Below are 23,872 nucleotides of genomic sequence, written 5' to 3' on the forward strand. Positions count from 1 at the left end.
CCCTCCCTATCTGGAATTGTCTGCCTCTTTCTTCAGTCTTTCCTGCCCTCTATATATCAAGGCCAGTTTCACATTTCCCTTGGGAAACTCCTGAGGTTTTTTTGAACCAACAACAAGTTGTTGCATTTCTTTCCACATCAACATATTAACATTTTTGGTTCTAAACTTTGATATGACCTCAAGGAGCCCGGGTGGCTCAGTTGGTGGAGCATGCAACTCTTGATCTTGGGGTTGTGAGTTTGAGCCCCACGTTGGGTGTAGAGTTTACTTAAAAAAATAAATTAAAAAAAATTAAAACATTTTTTACATCCATGGATGTACCACAGTTTAAGTGAAGGACATTTCTGTTTTTTCTGTTTGGGGCTATTATGAATAAAGCTACTGTGGACATTCATGTAAGTTTTTCTTTCTCTTGGATAAACTCCCAAGAGTACAATTGCTGGATCAGTTATGGGTAAGTGCATGTTTAGTTTTTTAAGAAACTGCCATAGTTTTTCCATAGTGACTGTGTCATTTTATATTCACACTAGCTATGTATTTTAAGTTACTATTTATAGAACATGTGAGGTGTAAGTTGAGGTTCATGTTTTTGCCTATGGATGACCAATGCTTCAGCACCATTTGTTTTAAAAAGCTGCCTTTCCTTCATTGCATTGCTTTCCCACCTTTGACAGAAACCAGTTGGATGTATTTATGTGGGTCCATATTTGGGCTCTTAGCTCTGCTCCATTGGTCTGTGTGTCTCTCGCTCTGTCAATATCACACTGTCTTGAGTACAGTAGCTATAAAACAAGCCTTTACCTTTGTGTATGGTAGAGTGACTCCTCTCACTTTATACTTTTTTTTTATATTAAAAATGTTTTAGGTGTTCTAGGTATCCTGTGCCTTTCCATATACATTTTATTTGATTTCATTTCATTTCATTTTTAAAATTTTTTTTTTTTTTACGTTTTTATTTATTTTTGGGACAGAGAGAGACAGAGCATGAACGGGGGAGGGGCAGAGAGAGAGGGAGACACAGAATCGGAAACAGGCTCCAGGCTCCGAGCCATCAGCCCAGAGCCTGACGCGGGGCTCTAACTCACGGACCGCGAGATCGTGACCTGGCTGAAGTCGGACGCTTAACCGACTGCGCCACCCAGGCGCCCCTCATTTAATTTTTTAAATGTTTATTATTTATGAGAGAAAGAGAGCACAAGTGAGGGAGGGGCAAAGAGAGAGGGGGAAAGAGAATCTAGGCCAGCTTTGTACTGACAGGAACAAGCCTGATGCAGGGCTCAAACTCACCAACCGTGAGATCATGACCCGAGCCAAAGTTGGATGCTCAACCAACTGAGCCACCCAGGTGCTCCTGCATACACATTTTAGAATGAGCATGTCTATGTCTATAAAAATCTTGCTAGTGTTTTGATAAACCTATATATCAGTTTGGGGAGAATTGACACTTTTACTGTATCGAGTCTTCCAACCCATTGCCACAATAACGTCTCTCCATTTATTTAAGTCTTCCTTCATTTCTTCAGCAGACTTTCATATTTTCAGAAAACAAATCCTGTGCATGTTTTCACTAGACTTATACCTAAGTATTTTATTTTATTTGGAGAGATTGTAGTTGTGTTTTATTTTTTGTAATTGTGTTTTAAATTTCAGTTTCCATGGGTTTGTTATAAGTATACAGAAGCACATTTTTTTGTCTTATTATTCTTGTATTCAGTGATCTTACAGAGCTAGATATCTTTAGAAGTCCTTTTAGCTCTGAAATTCTGAAAGAATATTGACCAATTATTCCTTATTTCCAATGAAGATTGAAAGAGTGGAAGCCAGGTTAAGTTTTTTAGGAGTGGAAACCAGGTTAAGCCCAACCAAAAGAAGAACTTATTACCCAGAAACATGACTGCTTCAATAGACTACTTAGAAAATACTTCCTTCTTTGAGAGCTCTGATGATGGTATAATTAGTTTTTTTGTGGAAGACATACTGCTTGACTTTAGATAACCTATTTAGTACCCAGTAAACCCCAAATATCTCTTGATTCATTTAAAAAATATACCAATAACAGCATTCTCAGAGTAGATTTAAGGTGTGTGTGTGTGTGTGTGTGTGTGTGTGTGTGTGTGTGTGTGTGTGTTAAGTCTCTGTATTTTAAAAGCTGGGTTACTCAATAAATTGAAATGCCTTTTAGTACATTTCCTCCAAGATAAAATATCAATTTATTTTAATGTGTCTGCTTAGGAAATGAATAGTTGCTGCTAGAAACTACATGTGGGTTTCACTCAAGAGCAACTACTAAAAAACACCACTGAAGAGCATGCAAGTCATTAGTCAGTGAATTGAACATGTCAGTGATATCAGTATGGCCCTAGATTACCTAGGTAGGGATGTAAATCTCTGGAAAACCAAAAGGCTGATTTAGTGATGCATGATTCATGAGCAGCACTTCCGGAAAAGACTCAGGGAATAAGGTAGCTTCATGGCCCAGCTTCAGAATCTTGCATATTCAACACAACACCCAGCAGTATAGAAAACAAAGAGACATTCTCCTTTTATTTATTTACTATTGCTGGACGTGAATAGTGCCACATAGTTTTTAGTATAGCAGAGGTTAGGAGCTTAACCATTTTACTTTAGGAATTTTTATTAAAAACTTCTAAAATTAAGGTACACACCTCCCTCCCCCGATCAAGATGAACCCGATGATTTAGGAGCATTGCATACTGGGGTTTTAACATGGAGACTCTGTGTCATTCAGCGACATTAACCACTGAGTAAAATAGCCTCAGGTTGCTATAATTTTTCAGAGTTTTTTGTATTCTTCCTCTGGGTTGGGATTTTCGAGTGTGTCTCTTCTGCTTTGAAATCTTACCCCATAAGCAAATCTAAATTCATGGTTCTGAGGATAGTTCCTTACCATTTTACTGATAGTGAATGCAAAATCTTTAAGACGGTTCCTTCATCAGTGCTGAAAGACCGTCTAAATTCTCGGCCATGTTTGCAGAAGTTTAGATGTGTGGAATATCCCATCCTTAAAAGAGGAATGCAGAGTATTAGAGCATGGTAGCTCTTTTTTTGTTCTGATACAAGCCAGGCAATTAGTGTGAGAAAGGTAAATAGCACAAGTCCCACAGCACTGCTTTTAATCAAATGCTTGAACTTCATAAATGTAGCCAAGACTCTTCTTATCAGCAGGGTCAGACTCCGGTGTGAGGAAATTGAAGTGCAAGTGCAGGAAATGTTCTGCATTAGATTTGGCATTGAGCAGGGCCCTCCTGATGACTGTGTTTGCGTGGAGCTCTGTGGGATCAGAATCACTGTAAAAAGGAAGGGTGTGGCATCAGTGCTGTAGGGCTATATGTTACTAAATAATATGTGTCATTTTATGAATATTAGTTTTTGGTGGTCTTCAGAGGCTAAAACTTTATGAAGGGGAGCCTAAATATATAATAAGCACATAGAATAGGTCCTCTATAACTTCCATTCTTTTATCTTCATGGTTGAGTACCTCACAGGCTCCATGTGTTCTTGAAATCAAAGTCGAGAAATAGTCCACATTCAGAAGCATTTTTTAAAACTAAGAGTTTGATCATCTTCACATAAAATTTTAATAGCATAGTTAGTTTGGAGGTAGATTTTTAAAATTTGAAAACTCCAAGATGAAGTAAAATGAGAAAAACATCTTTTGTTTTCCCGTCTTTGAATCTTTAAATGCGTCGTCAGATCCTCACTGCCAGAGTGGGATGCTAAATTGACTACTCTGCCGGTACCTGGTTGTCATTGTGGTAAGGAAGTGAAGACCACAAGTTCTTCTCGCTGGCTCCCTCTCCTTCGCCTCCCTCCGGATCAAACCTGGCATCCATTCCTGTTGATTTTACTTTCTCAGAATTTCTCAAGTACGTCTCCTCACCATTGCAGCCACCACCATCCAGGCATCTCTCTACCAGGCTAATGCTTACCGCCTCGTAGCTGGTCTCTCCACGTATTAGGTTCCTGTTGCCACTGTAGCAAATTACCACAAACTTAGTGGCTTAAAACAACACAGATTTATTCTCTTACTGTTTTGGAGGCCAGAGGCCTAAATGGTTGTCGCTGGGCTAAAGTCAAAGTATGGGTGGTGTTGGTTCCTTCAGGAGGCGCTAGGGGTGAATCCGTTCCCTTGCCTTTTTCAGCTTCCGGTGGCCATATGTATTCTTTGTTTTGTATGCCCTTCCTCCATCTTCAGAGCATGTTGCTATACTCTCTGCCTCCATCATTACATGCCCTTCTCCACTCTGAAATCTCCCTTGTGATTGTATTTAAGAGCCCACCTGGATAATTCTGGATACTCTCCCTGTTGCAAGATCTTTAACTTAATCACATCTGTAGTGTTATTAAGGTGACATTTACAGGTTCCAGGGATTAGGATGAGAATGTCTTTGGGAGCCAGTATTCAGCTTACCACACCCTGCCACACTCAGTCTCTCGGCAGTTCCCCTTGACACAGTAGCCAGAGCAAATAGTGATCTGATGTATAACCCCTTCTTCCCCCAGTTTAAACCCCATCCATGGATTCCATAGTCTTAGGATCAGGACTACATTTTTTACCATTTCCTCTATGGCCTTAGTTTTCTAAGGCTGCCGTAACAAAATAACATAGACTCGTTGCTTTGGCAACAAAAATTTATATTCTTACAGTTCTGGAGGCTCAAAGTCCACAATCAAGGTGCTGGCAGCCTTAGTTTCTTCTAAGGTCTCTCTCCTTGGCTTTCAGATGGCCACCTTCTTGCTGTGTCTGCACATGATCATCCCTTGGTCTGTGTGTTATCTGTGTCCTATCTCCTTATAAGGACACCAGTCAGATTAGGGTCTACCCATATGACCTTATTGTACCTTAAGTACCACTTTAAAGACCCTATGTCCAAATATAGTCATATTCTGAGGTATTGGGGGGTTAGGATCTCAACATGTGAGTTTTGAGAGGACACAGTTCAGCTCATAATGTGTGGTCTGGGCCTCTCCATCTCTTTGGTTTCATCTCCTGCCCTACACCATCCCTTATTCTGGTTTCCAGCTTTGGTGACTTTTTTCCCCCCAAGTTTTTAAACTTGCCATGCCTTTCTGTCACAATAGCCTTTCGTCTAAATAGCTCCACCTCTCATCACTTCCTGCTATTGACTGATGGTATATGGAGATGGGCCTATGAGAGGTAATTAGATTTAGATAAGGGCATGGAGGTGGACACCCATGATAGAATTGATGTCCTTATAAAGAGATGAAGATCCCAAGAGCTCTCCCTCTTTGCCATGTAAGGACACAGCTCTCTCTGAACCAGGAAACTAATCCTCACCAGACACCAAATCCCCCACTCCTTGATCTTGGACTTCTCAGCTCAAGAATTGTGAGGAACAAACATTTGTTGGTTAAGCCAACTAGTCTATGACATTTTTGTTATAGCAGCCCAAACCAACACAGATACTTTCTCACAGTTATCTTCCCAGACTCTCTAATTTCTCTCCTTCTATGTGTTCATAGCTTTTCCACATACGTCTGTATCAGAGCATTTGCTGCAGTTGTAATATTGTCTATGCTTGTGTAATTCATTTATTAAGGCCCCTCAGTCCCACTAATCTGCAAGCTCCATAAGTGTACCGACCTTTTTACCTTTTTATTTTTTTAAGTTTATTTATTTATTTTGAGAGAGTGTGTGTACATGAGAGCAGGGGAGGGGCAGGAGACAGAGGTCCCAAGGGGACTCTGTACTGTCAGCACAGAGCTCATTGAGGGGCTCAAACTCACACTCACAAACTGTGAGGTCATGACCTGAGCTGAAACCAAGAGTCGGATGCTTAACTGACAGAGCCACCTAGGCACCCCTGTACCTTTTTAGTGTATACACACACACACACACACACACACACACACACACACACACTCTTATGCTCTTTGTCTACAATACCAAGTAAAAATATTTATTGAATGAATATTTTTCAAGCAAACACCCTTTTCAAAGATTTACTAAAATATCTTCATTTTTTATTATCACTGGGAGAAAGGAGACTGGTGTATGTGTGGGTCGGAATAAATATTCAAGCTTTAGAATTTTTATCTTTGAAGCTTTTATACAACCTCTTTATAAAGAGTTCCATGAGAATGATCTTTAAATAAGAAAACTAGGAGGTATTTTAGTTGGGAATTAATGTATTAACACATACTTAAAAATTGTGTGTTATACAGAGATACAGAAGGTGTTTATATAGTGTCTATCACTTGTCTGCTGTTTTCCTGGAAGAATGTACATGTTTCTGGCTGTAAACAACTTATTTGCCTTTCGAAGCTAGAGAATAAATTGTGGCTTATTCATATTTTACCTTCTTTTTATAGAATATCTTCAAGTAGCTAACATATGAGCAAAAAGTTTTGGCTTTTAAAAAAACAGAATATGTGACCTTTGACATTCATAAACACGTATCTTTACACTGTGTAAGGTCCTGTGAAAAGCACTACGTGGCTGCCAGCCAAGTTTCATTTCTTATACCAGGAGTGTTAGGGCCACATGGTGTGTTTTCAAGGAGAATGTTAGCTTACAAAGCTTGTAAACCACTGACAAAATCCCGTCTCCTACAAATTCTGTCTTTGAAAGCAACTAAATTAAATAGCACCCTTCTAGAATATGCGAACGAATACAAAGTTCCTACTTTACTAAATCAGTGAAGTTTATAATAATATAAGGTTCCTGTTTTTAAAAAAAACTGTAAGTGGAGTTAGTCCATAGGCCAAATATATAAGGAATATTGGTGGAAAATAGTTTCTTCTACATGATTAGCAGTGGTAAACAGCCACGGGTACGTTTTAGCAACAGCCAAAGTAGGGTCCTCTTTTGGCTCATTTCCTAAGTTGAAGATGAAAGCACACATCAGCAGGTGAGAAGGTAGACCTCTGTTTGGCATGTTGCCTAGCTTGCAGGCCTGTCCTCTGTCTCTGCTAAGGAGACTCATGTAGGATTCCATTGATCTGAGGAAGATTGCTGCTGTTGTTGAATGAGCTCTGGGACAAAGAGTCAAGCAAGGAATGAAGTACCATTGCTGAGCACTTACTCTCCCTGCTCATCTTTCACTGTGGTTCCTATTTCCTGGGCTCTTCTGAGTCAGGATAGAGCTCAGCAAGTGGGGTGATATGGACAGTGGTCAGAGACATTGATGGCACCCCAATGGGCTCACTCCAAGCACCAGCTTTTAAGCAAGTGAGATGGATTTAGTGACCTGTTCCTGATTATTTATTGCTCTTTCTGTTTTTCTTATGACCCATTTCCCACTGTAGGCTCCCAGAAGCCTTACCTATGGCTGTCCCTGGTGGCCCATACTGTTCTTTCTGAGCAGAGCTCCATGGTCCTCCCTGGGGGCCTCCTTTTCTATGTGTTTGTAATCCCTTTTACACACTAAGCCTATATCAGGTTGCTACAACCCTTTGTCTTTCATTAGCCATCACACTGGATATTGATCACTCTCACAAACTAATTCTCAATAAGGTGTTGCCAGAGAGGAAGGGCTATAGTTCATTGCCTGTTTACCATACTTTATTAGATATTTCCATTTAATCCTTTCTACCAACCTGTTATCCCTATTTTATAGAAGAGGACCAAACCTTAAAGTGCAGAAAGAGTGAGGGCTTGATTCCAGTTTTATATGATTTCACACACACACACACACACACACACACACACACACACACACAACACATAGACTCCTTTTCCTGGGAAATTTATAATTTAAAGGTTGACGTACATATTACTTAATCCCATTGTTAGAATTTCTGGCATTATCCTTAGCCATTGAGATATAGATCTCGACCAGGGATCTTTCTAGCACCTCCAAGTTGTAACACATAGGTAGCTGCCTACTTAAATGATGTTTTTAAAGGTTTAAAAGTGTAACTAAGGGGCGCTTGGGTGGCTCAGTCGGTTAAGCATCCGACTTCGGCTCAGGTCATGATCGCATGGTTTGTGAGTTCAAGCCCCACATCAGGCTCTGACAGCTCGGAATCTCGAGCCTGCTTCAGATTCTGCGTCCCCCTCTCTCTTGGTCCCTCCCCTGCTCACACTCTGTCTTTCTCTCTCTCTCTCAAAAATAATTAACATTAAAAAAAGGTAAAATAAATAAATAAATTAATTAATTAATTAAATAAAAGTTGTAACTAAGAACAATCATTTATTAGAAATAATTTTTCTATGGTTGCTAAAGTTATAAAATCTTTCTTACTTGATTCTCTGAATAATGTGGATTCTTTGAGGTTAAGAGTAGAAGTGGGTAGTTTAGACTGGAAGGTATTGTAGTAGTCCAGGTGAAAAATGATGTCGGCAATAGAAAAAGAGAGAAGTAGTACATAAATGAAAAATATGTGCTGGGGGTAGCAGACAGAAGAGGCTACAAAGACCAAAAATATGGAAATCCAGAAATAGATGGAGGTGTGGTAAATACTGTAGATTGGTTCATTCAACACCTCTGCCATCCCCTTCTCTATTATTTTCCTATGCTGGTGTGGCCAGAATTCCCAGAATACCTTGCAGCTAGGACTTTGTGTGACTTAGGTTGTGCCAACACAGCACTTCCACATGCAGCCTGTGACAAGAGGCACAAGCAAAACAGTGAGGGGTTGCCATGTGCAGAAGAGATCTTCTGACAGACAGTGTCAAAGTTTTCTGGTGCTGCTGGACCATCTGTCATGGAAGTTCTGGTTTTCAGTATCTGTTGTCATGGGATCTGAGTGGCGGGGGGCAGTGTTGTGGTACTTTTTCCAGTTCAGTTTTGTGATGGCCTTTTGTCCTGGCCATGTGCTTCCTGCTCATCTGTCACAGTGGTTTCTCTGTGGAGTTGTCCTGTTGAACATCCCCCAGTCTGACTGTCTAGGCTTCTTGGAGATTTATGAACTGTCAATAACTCTCTTTCTGTTTAAACTAGCTAGAGATTTCTGTTGTTTTATTCTGCAAATAAGAATTGGGACTTGTCCTGCTATCACAAAGCCAAGAAAAGATGATGCTTCGAGGAGGCTAATTGTGTTTAGTACTGTTGAGAATGGAAATTTCAAGGTGAGAATTTATTAAATTCAGTGAATATAGTTCACTGTGACTCTAGCAAAAGCATCTTTTCTTTCAGTGGAAGTAGAAATCAATTACAGTAAGTCAGAGGTAGGGAATAGCAGTTAGAGAAGTGAAGACAGCTAGTGTGGACATCTTTATGGGGACCTTGACTGTGATGGGGAATATGGCAGAGGTGAAGCAGTTGAGCAGGATCAGAGGTCAAGCTAAGAAATACAGGAGCATATTTGATTACTGGAAGTAACCAGTAGAGGGGTAGACAGGAGAGAGCAGGTGAAACATCTGTGAGACCTTGAGTCAGTTATGTAACTTCTCTGTGTCTTAGTTTCCTTACCTGTAAAGTTTGGGTAACAGGATCATTCTCTTAGGATGTTTTGGGATTGGAGTGAAATAATGTGCATGAAGAAATTCCAATGCAATGTCTTGTGTTTAGTAATGGCTTTGTAAATTTAGACATTATTACTACTACTCTCGTTTGCTATTGTCTTCTGTATATTTTAGAATATTGTGAATATGGAATACTAGTTACTCGGTCTCCTGATTTTACAGATCTCCCTTTCAGCCCTTGCAGACCAGCCCCATTGCCATATTATCCTTCATGATGAAGTAAACATTCATCAAGCACCCAGCGTGTACCAAGTATGCCTATCACAGGTGTCAAATATATCTGATGTATGTATCAGATACAGAACTAAACAAAACTTGTTCTCTGCCTCCCAGTTGCTTCTGGACCACTAGAGGAGAGAGATGGGTAAAACATGAATACTTTATGCCAAGTTTTATATTGTAGCAGTCCGGTTCTAGCAGGAGCAGAACTGCTAGGAAATATGTATGTGTGTGTTGTATTTATTTGTTCATATATACATACATGCACACACATATTTGTGCATTTATTATAGCTGGCTAAGTAAACATGAGAGGCAGAAAGGAAGGATCATGAACAGGTTGAAATGGCACAAGCACACCTTTTTGTCTTAAGGCCCACCTGCTCTCATTTGTCATGGGTTTGCCCAGCTCTTCTGTTGACCCACCTACCTTCTTGTGAAAGACTGTGGGAGGTATTTTTCCCTCATATTCCTATCTACTCCCTTCTAGGCCAGTTGATTTTTAAAGAATTAAATTTATAATCAGCAGATATACAAATTTATTCTAATATGTACTGCTTAATTTCTTGAATACACTCGAGCTGCATTTATTAACAGATTTTATTTAGTCATCTGCGCAGCTAGTTAAAGTAATTGGCTGGCTGTGAATTAAGAGCACCACCCAAGCTAAAATGTAAATTCATTAGTTTTCAACTTCAGTTTTTAATTTCACCTGCTGTTTACTGCTCAAAGGAATAAATTGTATTTTAAATGAAATGTATATTTAAGGGAGAAACTTCAGCAGCCAATATTCTATTTTATTTTAAAATCTGCCTCTTTGTCTCTCTGAAAATTAAACAAGTTGTGTCAGATTGTGGCAACCACTGATGAGTGCGAAAAGCTGTCTTAAGAGTTCTGTTGCCAAAGGAATTTGAGGTATTGGGTTAGCTAGTCTAACGCTTTTGCTTTTTGTTGCAAGAAGTTGAAAGCAGCGTAGGTTTTACAGAAAAGAAAGGTGGGGTAAGGTGGGTGGGGATTATGTTTCAAGGGCCTTAGCAGGAGAGATGCAAGGTTAGCACGCACATGTGGGTGGGTGTAGCACCAGAGTGTGGGGGGATAAGGCAGCACTCAGCCCCCATTTGTCTGAGGATCCTTCTGCCCTCTGTTCCTATTTCTCTCCAGAGTCCGCTCCACCCTCCTCCTTACTGTTCCCTGGCTTCCTCTAGTTTCTCATGTGCATGTGGCCTGGCCTGGTCACCAGCCCCGTCGTTTCCAACCACTGCCATTAATGGACATCAGTCTCGATCTCTCTTCGATCAGATTCCTGAACGAAAAGATGCTCTTGGCCCTGTTTGGGCCCCAGAGAAATTATGCAATATTCTCCTCAAGAACTGATTTTGCCTTTTCATTTATACATGTCACAACTACATTCAACAACTTTCCATAAAGTTCTTTTCCAGCCACTTTTGGGAAATGTGTGGTTTGATCAGAGAAACCATGTTTTAAAGTCTTATTTGATACTCAGGTCAGTGGCAAATAATTATTTAACCCATGAAGAAAATGAGCTTTACCCTACTGCTTCATTTCCCATGAGTCTCCTCTTTCTTGCCGTGTGTTTGTGCCTAGGATTCGGGCCAGGTGGGGACGAAGGAGCTCAGAAATGCTCTGCAATGGGAGCAGAGGGGCCCTCGGGGAGATGGGGGACGGTGTCCAATAGGGGTAGAGGAAAGGCCCTGTGAAGTTTGTGGCCTCTGCAGGAGCCCCTTGGTTCAGCATGATGGGGCAAGGTAAGGTTCCAAGTCCCTTGGGGAGAGGCTCCAAGGCGGAAAGGTCAGAGACAACAAAGGTCTGTTCTGTGCACAGAGACCCCAGCTCCTCCTGGCAGTGGCAGTGACAGTTAGTGAGGCTCTGACCCAGCAATTAGTATGGAAAAGTCTTCTGTAGGTCAGCTATCCCTCAGCAAAACAGCTCCCTGTACCCCTTCAGAAAGAAGCTTCTAAGAAAAAACTTCAAGTGGGGCCCAAATTCCAGTGGCAAACATATTTACTGTAAACCAAATGCGGAAGAAATTAAAAATGGCATTGATTATCATTGTTATTTTTGACCACAAATGTTAGGATTTGCTGGGAGAGCAAGTGGGCTGGATCTGCGGGGAGCCACAGGCAGGTGTGAGGAAGTGTCCCTGGGCATCCCTGGGGATCAGGCTGTGAGGTGATCTGCCTCTAATACTTTACCCTCCAGGAATCTTCACCCCCTGTCCCAGGAGTTTCAAAAATCATATAACTTTAACTGTGACTTGCTTCTGAAATTATGCCATATTATCTCTCTACAGGTTTGTCCTGGATTAACCTAGGTGATATTTGTAGAAGGAAGGTTCAGAGTCCCTTAACTTAAAAAGTAAAATAAATTCTATTTCCGCTATAGATTTTATTACGAAATAAGGATTGCATTCCTGGAGATAAAGTCCTCCATGAAATAAAGTTGAGTGCTTTGATAAAGAAGGGAATAAGATGATGACCATTCTGTGCTTCACCTAATTTTTTCCCTGGATGTAGCACAATTCACCATTTCTTTCTGGTAGTTTAGGAACTACCTTTTAGACTGAGGAACCCCACACTTTGCAGCCTCGGGAATTTGGCATCCATCGTTCTTAGACATTTATTAGTAAGTGCTACCAGAGAGCACATATAATCACCTGAAAATCCATTCATTGATTTATTCCACAAATATTTATTGAGGGCCCACTGTGTTTCAGACACTCTTCTAGGTGCTGGGAAACATCAATATACAAACCAAAAAAATGTCTACCCTCATAGAGCTATTCTGGGGGAGTAGCCCGGACCATAAACATAATAAATAGTAAACTATACAGTTTTTTGTTAAACAGTAAGTGCTATAGAATAACAATATAGAATAGAATGTGATAGATGTGGAGTGGAAGAAAAGCACTGTAACTTTAAATAGGGTGGTCAGGGATAGCTTTACTGAGGGGGGAGAATTTGCACAGACTGAAAGGGTGAGGAAGCAAGCAATGTGGATATATCAAGGAAGAACATTCCTGGAAGATGGGGTGGCTAGTGGAAAGGTCTTGAGGCAGGGATATTTCTGGCATGTTCAAGGCCAGCAAGGGTTGGGGGAGAGATGAGAGTGGGAGGAGGAAGCTGGAGAGGGACAAGGAAGGATAGAGGGGGGCCAGCTCAAATGGGACCCTGGAAACTACTACAAGGACTTTGACTTTAATTCTTAGCAAAATGGGAAGCATTGGAGGGTTCTGAGCTGAGGAAAGGCATGATCTGACTCTTGTTTTTAAGGGATAAGATGGCCTACTGTTACTGAGAAGGAACTGGGGTGTATGGGAGATGAAGCAAGGATGCAAACAGGGATCCAGGGAGGAAACTGTTGTACAAATCCTGGCAAGAGGTGATGATGGCTTGACTGTGGAAGGTGGTGGGAAGTGATTGGATTCTGGATATATTTGGAAGGTAAAGGCCACAGGATTTTCACATCAACTGGATATGATTGGTTGAATTAAACTTTGACTTATATAAAACAAATGGAGTACCTAATAAACATTAATTAAAAATTCTGTATACTGAAGTTAAGTACAATAAGTTGGACCCATATTGATATTGATGTCCCCTCTCCTTACATTTGGTTGGAAAAAATGTGCAGGTAACATCGGCTGAGCCAGAGTCCACATCAGACTTTATACAAATAGGTATTTTTATTCAGGGTTTTTCAGAAAGGCTTAAAAAAAAATACTTCAGTTGTGTGTTCTCACTTGCATAATTTTAAGAGAAGGTTTGAAGCTTCAGCCAAGAAGTCTTCCACCAAAGATTTTTGCAATAACTTTGCTAAATGTGCAGCTGACTAATCTGCCATTAGGCAAGCCAAGTCATGCTTTGTTGAATATTAAATTGTCAAGATATTAAAGTTAAAACTTGCTTTAGTAAACCCAGCATTAACAACACTGATTGCTGAGATATTGTAGCTGTATGGTTAGAATGCATGATGCCAAAACCTAATACAGGGTTTCAACTCTGTTGTACTGCGTTTTGCTTCTTGTACACCAAACCAGTCTGACTTCCATCTGCCATTTACTCTGTCTTGGTATAGAGAAATAATATACTTGAGGATAAAGCAGTCAAACACTTCATTGGTTTCAGAGGGCTAAGGGAATAATATAAACAAAGGGCTAGCAATTGGAAGCAATTGTCTTTAAAGTGTTTCTATTACAGCCATTCATTAGGACTGGATAGATTTGCCATCCAACTTATTTTTCTGTGTACCTAGCATGAAATTTGAAGAATTTAATCTAAAATGAGTAGAGTTCTGTTGACTAGTTTGGGACATACATTTTATCAATTGACTCAAGAGTCCAATCTTTCTTTGAGCATGACCTTTAGTGGTAGTATTTTAAATTAAGATACAATCAGTTGTCCCTGTTATTAATATAACCTTTGCTTTTTTGGTGACATGTTTTAAAATCTTTGGGTCTGATTACATATTCCACACTGTGGTTAATGTGCCATTGTCATCAGTTACAAAATATGTAATGTATATTTATGTGTTTTGAAAGCAAGTTTAAAAAATGAATCCTACTGTCAGGAAACACAGTCTGAAATAGGAAGGATTCTCTTGCAAAGTTTGTCAGGTGCAACTGTGTGGTTTCCTGGTGAATGGAAGAGTCAACGAGTTGCTAGGCCAAGTAGACCGTTCACTTGCCTTTTAAGGCTTGCTCTCCAAAAGTGGTTTTGTTGTGGCATGAATTTTCTTCTCTTTTCCAGAATTTCTTTTCTATTTTTTTACTATGCAGAAAGCCCCAAAAGGCAAATGGGTTGGCTTTCTGCAAATTATTCCTGGAAATCCAGTTAATCTACAGAGCCAACTCCTCACATTTTATTGGGTTGAGATGAGTAAGCAAGGACAGCTTCCAAGAGGGAGTGCTGACACATGCTTTTTGGCATCTTATTGCTGTAAATCCATAGGGAGGGTGTTAGGATTAAGGTGGCCTGGGATGCACTTCAGTGTAGACAGAAGAAAGAATTGATCAAGTAAGTGGGCTGATGTTAGAAGCCATCTTCTTTTCTGATGAGCTGTTAGAATCCTCCTATGAAAACCAGATGTTTTTGTATTAAGAAAAACTGATGAGCTTCTGTCCCTATCTTAGAAAGTGGCATCCAATCTACAAAGGACACCATTTAGAGAAATTCAAGATTTAAATAGATACTGTTAACTTCTTGTTTAAAATAGTGCAATTTTCCCAAGTATATCATATTTATAGTTACGCTGTTTATCTTTTTCTAGGAAAACAAAAGCTGTTCATTGCAATAAAAATTTTGAGTTTTATTTGTTAGTTAACTCAGTAATTGGTAGCATTCTCATATAATTGAACACTGAAGCTTTGTTCCCTTGCAAGAAATTACACTGGATGATGCATGTGTCTCTGATATGCTGTATGAAGGGCTTCTGTGTTGGGTAGGGAGAAGGAATTCATTGGTAGTTATTGTAGTACAATATGATTGAGTGGTGCTGATAATCAATGGAACTAATAGTGCATGTGAATGCATTATTTTAAGTAATTCATTTTCCCTTTAATATATGCATATATGTTAATAATTGAAAGCTAGTAGAAGGAAAAGTATTCATTATATAAATGCCAGATACTTGAGAAACAATTAGATAAAAATGATATGTATCTTTTCATCATAGAATAACTTCTTAGGTTTTTAAATACCAAACTATGGTCAAATAAGATAGAAAGAAAAATTGACCTATAAATCTGCTCCCAAGAGAAACCATTCTTAACATTTTGGAATGTCCTTTCAGAATTTTCTCTCTTTATATATATACACATCTCTCTTCCCTGAGATCATATTACATACACTCATTTGGATTTTCTTTGTTTTCAGTTAATGTAGTAAATGTCTTTCCATTTTAATAAATATAGAGATATGTCTTAGTTTTAGCCATATATTTTACTTATGCATATTTAACCCCAAATTTCTTGATGGATGTTTAGGGAAGTTCCATTTTTTTTTTTTAATTTTTTTTTTCAACGTTTATTTTTATTTTTGGGACAGAGAGAGACAGAGCATGAACGGGGGAGGGGCAGAGAGAGAGGGAGACACAGAATCGGAAACAGGCTCCAGGCTCTGAGCCATCAGCCCAGAGCCCGACGCGGGGCTCGAACTCACGGACCGCGAGATCGTGACCTGGCTGAAGTCGGACGCTTAACCGACTGCGCCACCCAGGCACCCCGGAAGTTCCATTTTTTAAAATGTTATAACAAGTTCTGTGCCAAATAGCTTTGTGTGCTTTTCTTTTTTCTTCCCTTAGACATAGAATTTCTAACACAAAGGGATGCACAACTAAATGTGCTACCTTCACCAGGTCGGCCTCCTACAGCATGTATCTTCTCTCCAACAATAATTAAGAATCCCAGTTTCCTTATATGTCGACTAACAGGGCATTATTCCTCATAATTTTGCTAAATCTTAGCTTTTAAGTTGACTTTAATTTGAAAACCTTAGAAACATGAAAGTGTCCCATAATAACACCACCTAAAAATTGTATGTGTGTGCGTGCATGCGCACAAGTATGCATGCAGATGTCCATCCATAGGTGTGTCTAATTATATAAGAAAAAAACCCTCTTGGCCCATTCAGTCTTCTGTTCCTTAAGGTGTAAGCTTATTTAGCAAACTACTCTGTTTTTTTTTTTTAATTTTTTTTTTTCAACGTTTATTTATTTTTGGGACAGAGAGAGACAGAGCATGAACAGGGGAGGGGCAGAGAGAGAGGGAGACACAGAATCGGAAACAGGCTCCAGGCTCTGAGCCATCAGCCCAGAGCCTGACGCGGGGCTCGAACTCACGGACCGCGAGACCGTGACCTGGCTGAAGTCGGACGCTTAACCGACTGCGCCACCCAGGCGCCCCGAAACTACTCTGTTTTTTAAATGCAGTGCAATCATGCCTAACATATTAGTTTGCAATTTGACCGTTACTCATTATAGATCGTGGACAAATGTTTTCCTCTTAATAGATCATGGATATAATATCTCCTGATGACCTTCTCTTGGTGATGTCATGGTATGCCCATTGTATGGGTGTTCTGTAGTTTGTTCCCCCATGACTAAAATTTTGGTTGTTTGATTCAGAAATTCTAACCTCCAGGAATTTTTTCTGCAAAAAAAATGCTTGCACAAGTGCATAAAGCTGTACGCATACATATACAAGGATGTTCATTGTAGAATGATTTTTGATAATGAAAAATTGAAAAGAGCCTCAATGTCTGTCAAGAAGAGATCAGTTAAAAAAAAATCTGATCTCATGACTGTTATAGTTTTCAATGTTTTAAAAAGTCAGCAGCTCTACTACTAACATGTAAGGTTGCCCATGATTTATTGTGAAGTGAGCAAATAAGTTGCAGAATAATACATATAGTATAATCACCATCATTAGTTACTCTAAACAGGTATTTATGCATTTTTAAGTAATTTGAAGTTTTGCAGTAAATTGTTAAAAGCTTTTCTTTCTGGGGGTTGGACCTGACTGGGCAGGGCTGGGAAAAGAGTGGGGAGGAATAGAATAGAAAGCTTTCCTCATTTTATTTTATATACATCTTATTGAAAATTTAATAACAAGCATATATATTTTTAAATTTTTTAATCTTTTTAATTTATTTTTATATATAATTTATTGTCAAATTGGTTTCCACACAACACCCAGTGCTTATCCCAGCAGGTGCCCTTCACAATGCCCGTCACCCACTTTCCCCTCTCCCCCCACCCCCATCAACCCTCAGTTTGTTCTCAGTATTTAAGAGTCTCTTATGGTTTGCCTCCCTCCCTCTCTGTAACTTTTTTTTTCCCCTCTTCCCCTCCCCCCTGGTCTTCTGTTAAGTTTCTCAGGATCCGCATAAGAGTGAAAACATATGGTATCTGTCTTTCTCTGTATGGCTTATTTCACTTAGCATAACATGCTCCAGTTCCATCCACGTTGCTACAAATGGCCAGATTTCATTCTTTCTCATTGCCAAGTAGTATTCCATTGTATATATAAGCCACATTTTCTTTATCCATTTGTCAGTTGATGGAATACATTTTGTAATAAACATTCTTTAAGTTAGTTATTTATTTTGAGAGAGAGAGAGAGAGAGAGAGTATGAGTGGGTGGGAGGGGAGAGAGAGAGGGAGAGAGAGAAAATCCCAAGCAGGCTCTGCGCTGTCAGTGTGCAGCCCAGCACGGGGCTCGACCTCATGAACTGTGAGATCATGACCTGAACTGAAATCAAGAGTCAGCTACTTAACCAACTGAGCCACCCAGGAGCCCCTTAAACATTTTTAAACATGAAAAGTACATTTAAACTATAGTGAAACAGTGAAAAATAAAATGTTTAAGTGAGACTAGGTAGGTTCCAAGAATCTACCTACTTAACAGTTTATGACTCCATGAAAACACAGTTAACTGAAAAATAAATAGGAGGAATTTCTTATAGATACAAGTGGCTTCATTTACAATGTGGCAGAAGAGTAAGAAGAAGAAAAGAGGAAGAGAGAGTAAACCATAAAGTCAGAAAGGAGTTAGCGGGAAGCAGAAGTGGACACCGTTGATCCTGTTTCTAGAGGAACACAGAACTCAAATTCCTCTTCTTCAAGAGAGCTCTCCATTCATGTGAGAGCAGCTGTGTGGGGCATAACCCTCTGTTTTCTAAACAAAATATTCCCAGTTCCCCCCAGTCATATCCTTTGCCATGCTGATCATTCTGCTGTGTTTGTTCCACTTTGTCAGTGTCCATCTTGAAATGTGACAACCAGAAAATGCTACTGCCTTCTAACTTACAGTCTTATCAGTGTGAGATAATCAGATTAATCCCTCCCTGGGCAGGGGACACTTTTTTTTTTTTTAACCTAGACTAAGATTATTCCTAAACCTTAGCTTTGTATTTTCTCCTAGAAATTACTAGTTAACGGTCTTGCTGTTTTTCTTCATTGTTTATCCCACAGGACTTCTAGATTGTGTTCGTTGGTTTTCTGGCTGTCTTCCATTGTTGAACCCTTTGCCCCTTCTGAGCTGTAGCATAGAGTGATTCTTCCAATAGCCTCAACTTTTTTATTATCAAAACTATCAGCTCATATGAGTCACATAATTAATTGATATCTGCTTCCAGGAAGGAAGCTAATTTGGCCCAGGCCCCATCGATCATCAGAAGAGTTTCCTTTTGTCACCACGACATTGTGCAAAGTGGGGGAAAAATAAATAAGAGTGCCCTCTTTGGACAGATAAAGTACAAAAATTCCTCCTCAGGTGGAAAAATTAGAAAAGTGTCCCTCTTCCATGGGTGGAAAAACCAGGGCACGCCTTGAGTGGGAGAGGGATTTTAGTCTCATCTTACCAATATGCAGGATATAACCATACAATTACTTGCAGTGGCCTCGATTGCCATAGCATAACTTATTTTTTAACAAACAAACTAATAGACTTTATGGATACCTCTTTTACAAGCGCAGTTACCCAATATCTGGTCTAAGTGTTTTTGTGAATACGTTTTCCATACCAGTTACTCCTGGTTTTGTTCCTTCTTTCTTTTTTTCAACAGTTCTATTGAGGTATGATCTATATACCATAACATTCATCTCATTGTAAGAATATGGTTCAATTATTTTTAATACATTTACAGCATTATACAAATATCACTATAGTCTAGTTCTGGAACACTTCTGCCGCCACAAAAAGTTCTCTGGGGCCCGTTTGCCTTCAGTTCTAGCTCCTACTCCCAGCCCTAAGCAGTCACTGGTCTATTTCCTGTCTTTATTGATTTGCCTTTTCTGCAAATCTCATATAAATGCGACCATATCTTCCTCTAGCTGCTTTGTTCTGCTAAAGTAGTAAGGGCCCAAATCTAATCACGGTCCCGATGCTCCTTTTGCTGTGTTCTTCTGCTAATCTGCGAGGGGTGCAACAACTGGATATCAGTCCTGTCCCCTTCTACTGCTACCGCTGGCCCTTACTCATCCCTTGCCCTCCATTCTGCCTCAGCATTCAAGCATGCTCTGTTACCTCTCGTCTTCGAACATTCTCCCTTGTCCAGCATCCTCTCCAGCCACCACCCCATTTCTCTGAGCCACTTCAGAGCCCAGCTTCTCAAGGTTTGACTTCATGTGCTCTTCCCACTCTCTAGTCTCCTGTGAACTCTCTTTTTAAAAAATGTTTTTAGGGGTGCCTGACTGGCTTGGTTGGAAGAACATGCGATTCTTGATCTTGGGGTCATGAGTTTGAGCCCTATGTTGGGTGTAGAGATTAATTAAATAAATAAATTCAGGAAAAAAAAGTTTGTATACTACCTGGTGTGAATAAAAGAATGTTAAAGGTAATACAGTAATAGTAATATAGTAATAGTGATACAGTGAAGGTCTACACCTGTCATCCACTCCTTCCACCAGCTTTACCCACAGTGGAACCCATGACTCCAAGTATCAGAAATTTCTTACTCATCATGACATTTTTTGTTCTCTGTGGCCCATTTCTAACTCCTTTTTCCCCCCAAATGTTTGTTTATTTATTTTTAGAGAGAGACTGAGTTCAAGCAGGGAGGGACAGAGGGAGAGAGAGGGGAAGAGAGAGAATCCCCAGCAGACTCCACGCTGTCAGCACAGAGCCCCATGAGGGGCCCGACCTTATAAACTGTGAGATCATGACCTGAACAGAAATTAAGAGTCAGACGCTTAACTGACTGAGCCACCCAGGTGCCCCTCTAACTCCTTTTTGAAGTCTACTTTTAAAACAAGGAGTCTAGGCTCACTAGTCTTTGACATCCATTACATCGCTAAAATTCCCTGATTACTATTGACAGAGTAGTTTCTTGTTTAGGATGTATTGTGGAAGATTTATAGCTTACACTGTTGAATGTTACTATATTTTTATGAAGTCTTGGCTACCTGTATGATATATAATTATAATATAATTTCCATAGGAAATCTATTCTACTTTCTATTAATTTGCTTTAGAATGCTGGGGTTTTTTTTCCCTAAAATTTTGAAACTAAAAGCTGAGCTTCCTCTAATGTTCTCCACTAACCCTATCTATCTTTGGATTGAATTCATTTAACCAGTACATTTGCCCCAAGGGAGGTATAGATGTCAATTATTGCTACAACTTAATACTAATGACTACTTAAATATTTAATTAATGTAATACTTGACACTTAGGGAGAAACTATTTATAATCATCGAAACCAGGCCTTTGTTTTCATCTTCTGTGCCTGGAGTTTAGTGTATCCCTTTTGGAACGCAGGTTTGGAATGAAGTGCTATGGGAGTGAAAAAGCACCTCTCTCTCCTACCTTCAGGCAGAAAAAGTTGCATAGAAAGTGACTCATGGTGGGGCGCCTGGGTGGTTCAGTCAGTTAAGCATCTTGATTTCGCTTCAGGTCATGATCTCACAGTTTTGTGAGTTCAAGCCCTGTGTCAGGCTCTGCATTGACACTGCAGAGCCTGCTTGGGATTCTCTCTCTCTCCCTCTCTCCCTCTCCCCCTCCCCAACTCACACTGTCTCTGTCTCTCTCAAAATAAATAAATAAACTTAAAAAGAATTTTAGAAAGTGACTCATGGTGGGTATTTACAGTATTAGTAATTACATTTGTTGATTTTCCAAGCTACATTTTTATTGAACATTCATTGCATTTCTTGAAGTTTGAAATATTTTATTTTTTTTTTATTGTGTATTGATGTTATTAAAACAGCTCTTAAAAGCATTCATTTTAAGGGGTGCCTGGGTGGCTCAGTTGGTTAAGCATCTGACTTTGGTTCAGGTCATGATCTCACGGTTTGGAGGTTCGAGCCCCGCATTGGGCTCTGTGCTGACAGCTCAGAGCCTGGAGCCTGCTTCAGATTCTGTGTCTCCCTCTCTCTGTGCCCCTCCCCCACTCATGCTGTGTCTCTCTCAAAAATAAATAAAAATGCTAAAAAAATTTTTTTAAAAAAGCATTCATTTTAAGAAATATTGGAAGTTTTTAATGAGTAGACCAAAAGTGGCTGACTGTTTTCCTAGAGGTAGGTCTGACAGGAGCACCACGGGAAAAAGATCTTTTTGCCCTGAGAAGTGAAGGCCAAGGAAAGAAGAAAAGAGCTCAGTTGAGAGCTCTATGTTCATATGAAAGATTACATTCCAGCTAACTGGATTCCAAGGCATAAGTCATCCCTGGGTTCTGGAAATTCTCCTATGTGAGCAGGTCCTGTGACTCTAACATGCATATCTCAGAGTTTCCCTTTAGTCTGAGAATTTCTAGTCTTTAACATCATACATTGGCAGTCTCTGCTATTATTGAACACATATTCTGATTTTATTCTGAAAATGCCTTGTTTGTGGTGTTAGCCTCTGTTAATAATAAATCTGTTTGACCAATTTGTTGCACTTTTCCTCCTACCTAAAATTAAAAAGAAAGGAACAAGCATATCTTCTATTTAAGTGGGGAAATGAAGATTTATTGATTTGACAAACTAAGTCCACAAGAGGCATGAGCTGTCAAATGGGCCTGTGAAATGGCTTAGAGGTGTGCATATTTTGAAACACTCCATCGGTCAGTGAGGCTCTTCCTTGTACACTCATGACTTTAAGAAGTTCACTCCAGGGGCGCCTGGATGGCTCGGTCGGTTAAGTGTCCGACTTCAGCTCAGGTCGATCTCACAGTCCGTGAGTCCGAGCCCCGCGTCGGGCTCTGGGCTAATGGCTCAGAGCCTGGAGCCTGCTTCCGATTCTGTGTGTCTCTCTCTCTGCCCCTCCCCCATTCATGCTCTGTCTCCTCTGTCTCAAAAATAAATAAACGTTAAAAAAAATTTTTTTTTAAAGAAGTTCACTCCAGACCTCATTTATAACACCCACCACCTTTACAGAAACCTTTCATTAACTTCAGTCTTTGTTCTCAGTCATCACAAATTCTGAAATAGCCAGATTCAGTGCCCTGAGGCATAATTTTTCTATTTGTCTTAAACCTTACTCACTGTTGCATTTAGTCAAAAATGATAAGAAAAATTAATGACTTTTTTATCATCATACTAACGAGGGATCTCACTAAGATCTTAACTGCTTTAGATAAAAGATAAAAAATAGTTCTTCACGAACTAGAGTATGGTTAAGATCAGTATTCATATTCAGAGATAAGGCTCATTTTGTGTTTCATTGCACCCTTCTATGCCATATAGTCAGTGTGAAATATTTAAGAATTTATTTACTTACTTGAGCTTTCTGTGTTGTAGAAGAGAAAACAGTGATGTTTTAAATTTTTAGATTTATCATAGAAGTATTATGCTTTCAAGTCTTCGACATTTTTATGTGCCTGAAAGGCTCCTCTTACATTTGTGGTGTTTCTTGTTTGCATTATGATGTGTGATGTATCAATTGCATATTACTCTGTAATGTCAGCTATTTTATTTCCATGTTACATATTTCTCATTCAACCTATAAAATCTTCAAGATGAACAAGGAGGGCTCTGGTCTGTAGTCTCTTCTCAGGGTCATCTGCATGTAGTTGTGCCAAGCTGCTGTTTCGTGTGGGTAAGAAGTTTTGTGTTCCATTTCACAGGTGGGAAGCATCAAGCGGGAAATGACCTTCACATTTCAACCAGAGGACTTAAAACGTGACTCTAATAAAAAAATGTCTCATCAACACTTGTTTCCATTGGCCATGGAGGAAGATGTGAAAACGGCAGACACCAAAAAAGCCAACCGAGTCCTTGACCATGAAAAAGAAAACACGCGCTCCATCTGTCTCCTTGAGCAAAAACGAAAAGTTGTTTCTTCCAATATTGATGTTCCTCCAGCAAGGTAAGGGAACATTAGCCTTTCTATGTGTTTGCCTGTGGAGAGTGTGTACAATCTCTACCATATTTCTCCAGAGTATATAGACTTAGGAGGGGCTTTCTGCCAAGAACATTTTTCCGTTGCTTGTGTGAAGTAGAGCAGGTGGCCCTGCTCTTCGGAACTGACTTCATGACTGCGCTAGTTGCGAGTATTGTCGCTGTAGAAAAGAATGTTTTATTCGATTCTGGAAAATGAATAATAAAAAACAAGAGAGTAAATGTCAAAAAAGAAACGTGAAATGTAGTACTGAGCGTAACCACTTAAAAGCAGGGATACTCACATCTTTTGGGCAGAGGTTGGAGAGCTATGACTACAGGCCAGATTCAGCTCCTGGCATGTTTGTGTATAGCCTGTGAGGTACGA

The 23,872-nt window shown here is 39.7% G+C and overlaps 1 protein-coding gene across 2 annotated transcripts in view; it reads left to right on the forward strand.

Moving 5' to 3' along the window:
- ZNF704 (zinc finger protein 704) overlaps positions 1-23,872 on the forward strand; it is a 247,396-nt gene that overhangs the window by 32,345 nt on the left and 191,179 nt on the right. For both annotated transcript variants that reach the window (XR_015247060.1, XM_086696032.1), the window contains exon 2: positions 23,232-23,473. Coding sequence is in view for 1 of the 2 variants with exons in the window: in XM_086696032.1 (XP_086552158.1) it covers positions 23,232-23,473 (242 nt within the window). In the remaining variant the exon portion in view is untranslated. The remainder of the gene's footprint in view (positions 1-23,231; positions 23,474-23,872) is intronic.

The sequence above is a fragment of the Puma concolor genome, chromosome F2, assembly GCF_028749965.1.
Source record: "Puma concolor isolate L17-30 chromosome F2, mPumCon1.1.hap2, whole genome shotgun sequence".
Taxonomy (NCBI): domain Eukaryota; kingdom Metazoa; phylum Chordata; class Mammalia; order Carnivora; family Felidae; genus Puma; species Puma concolor.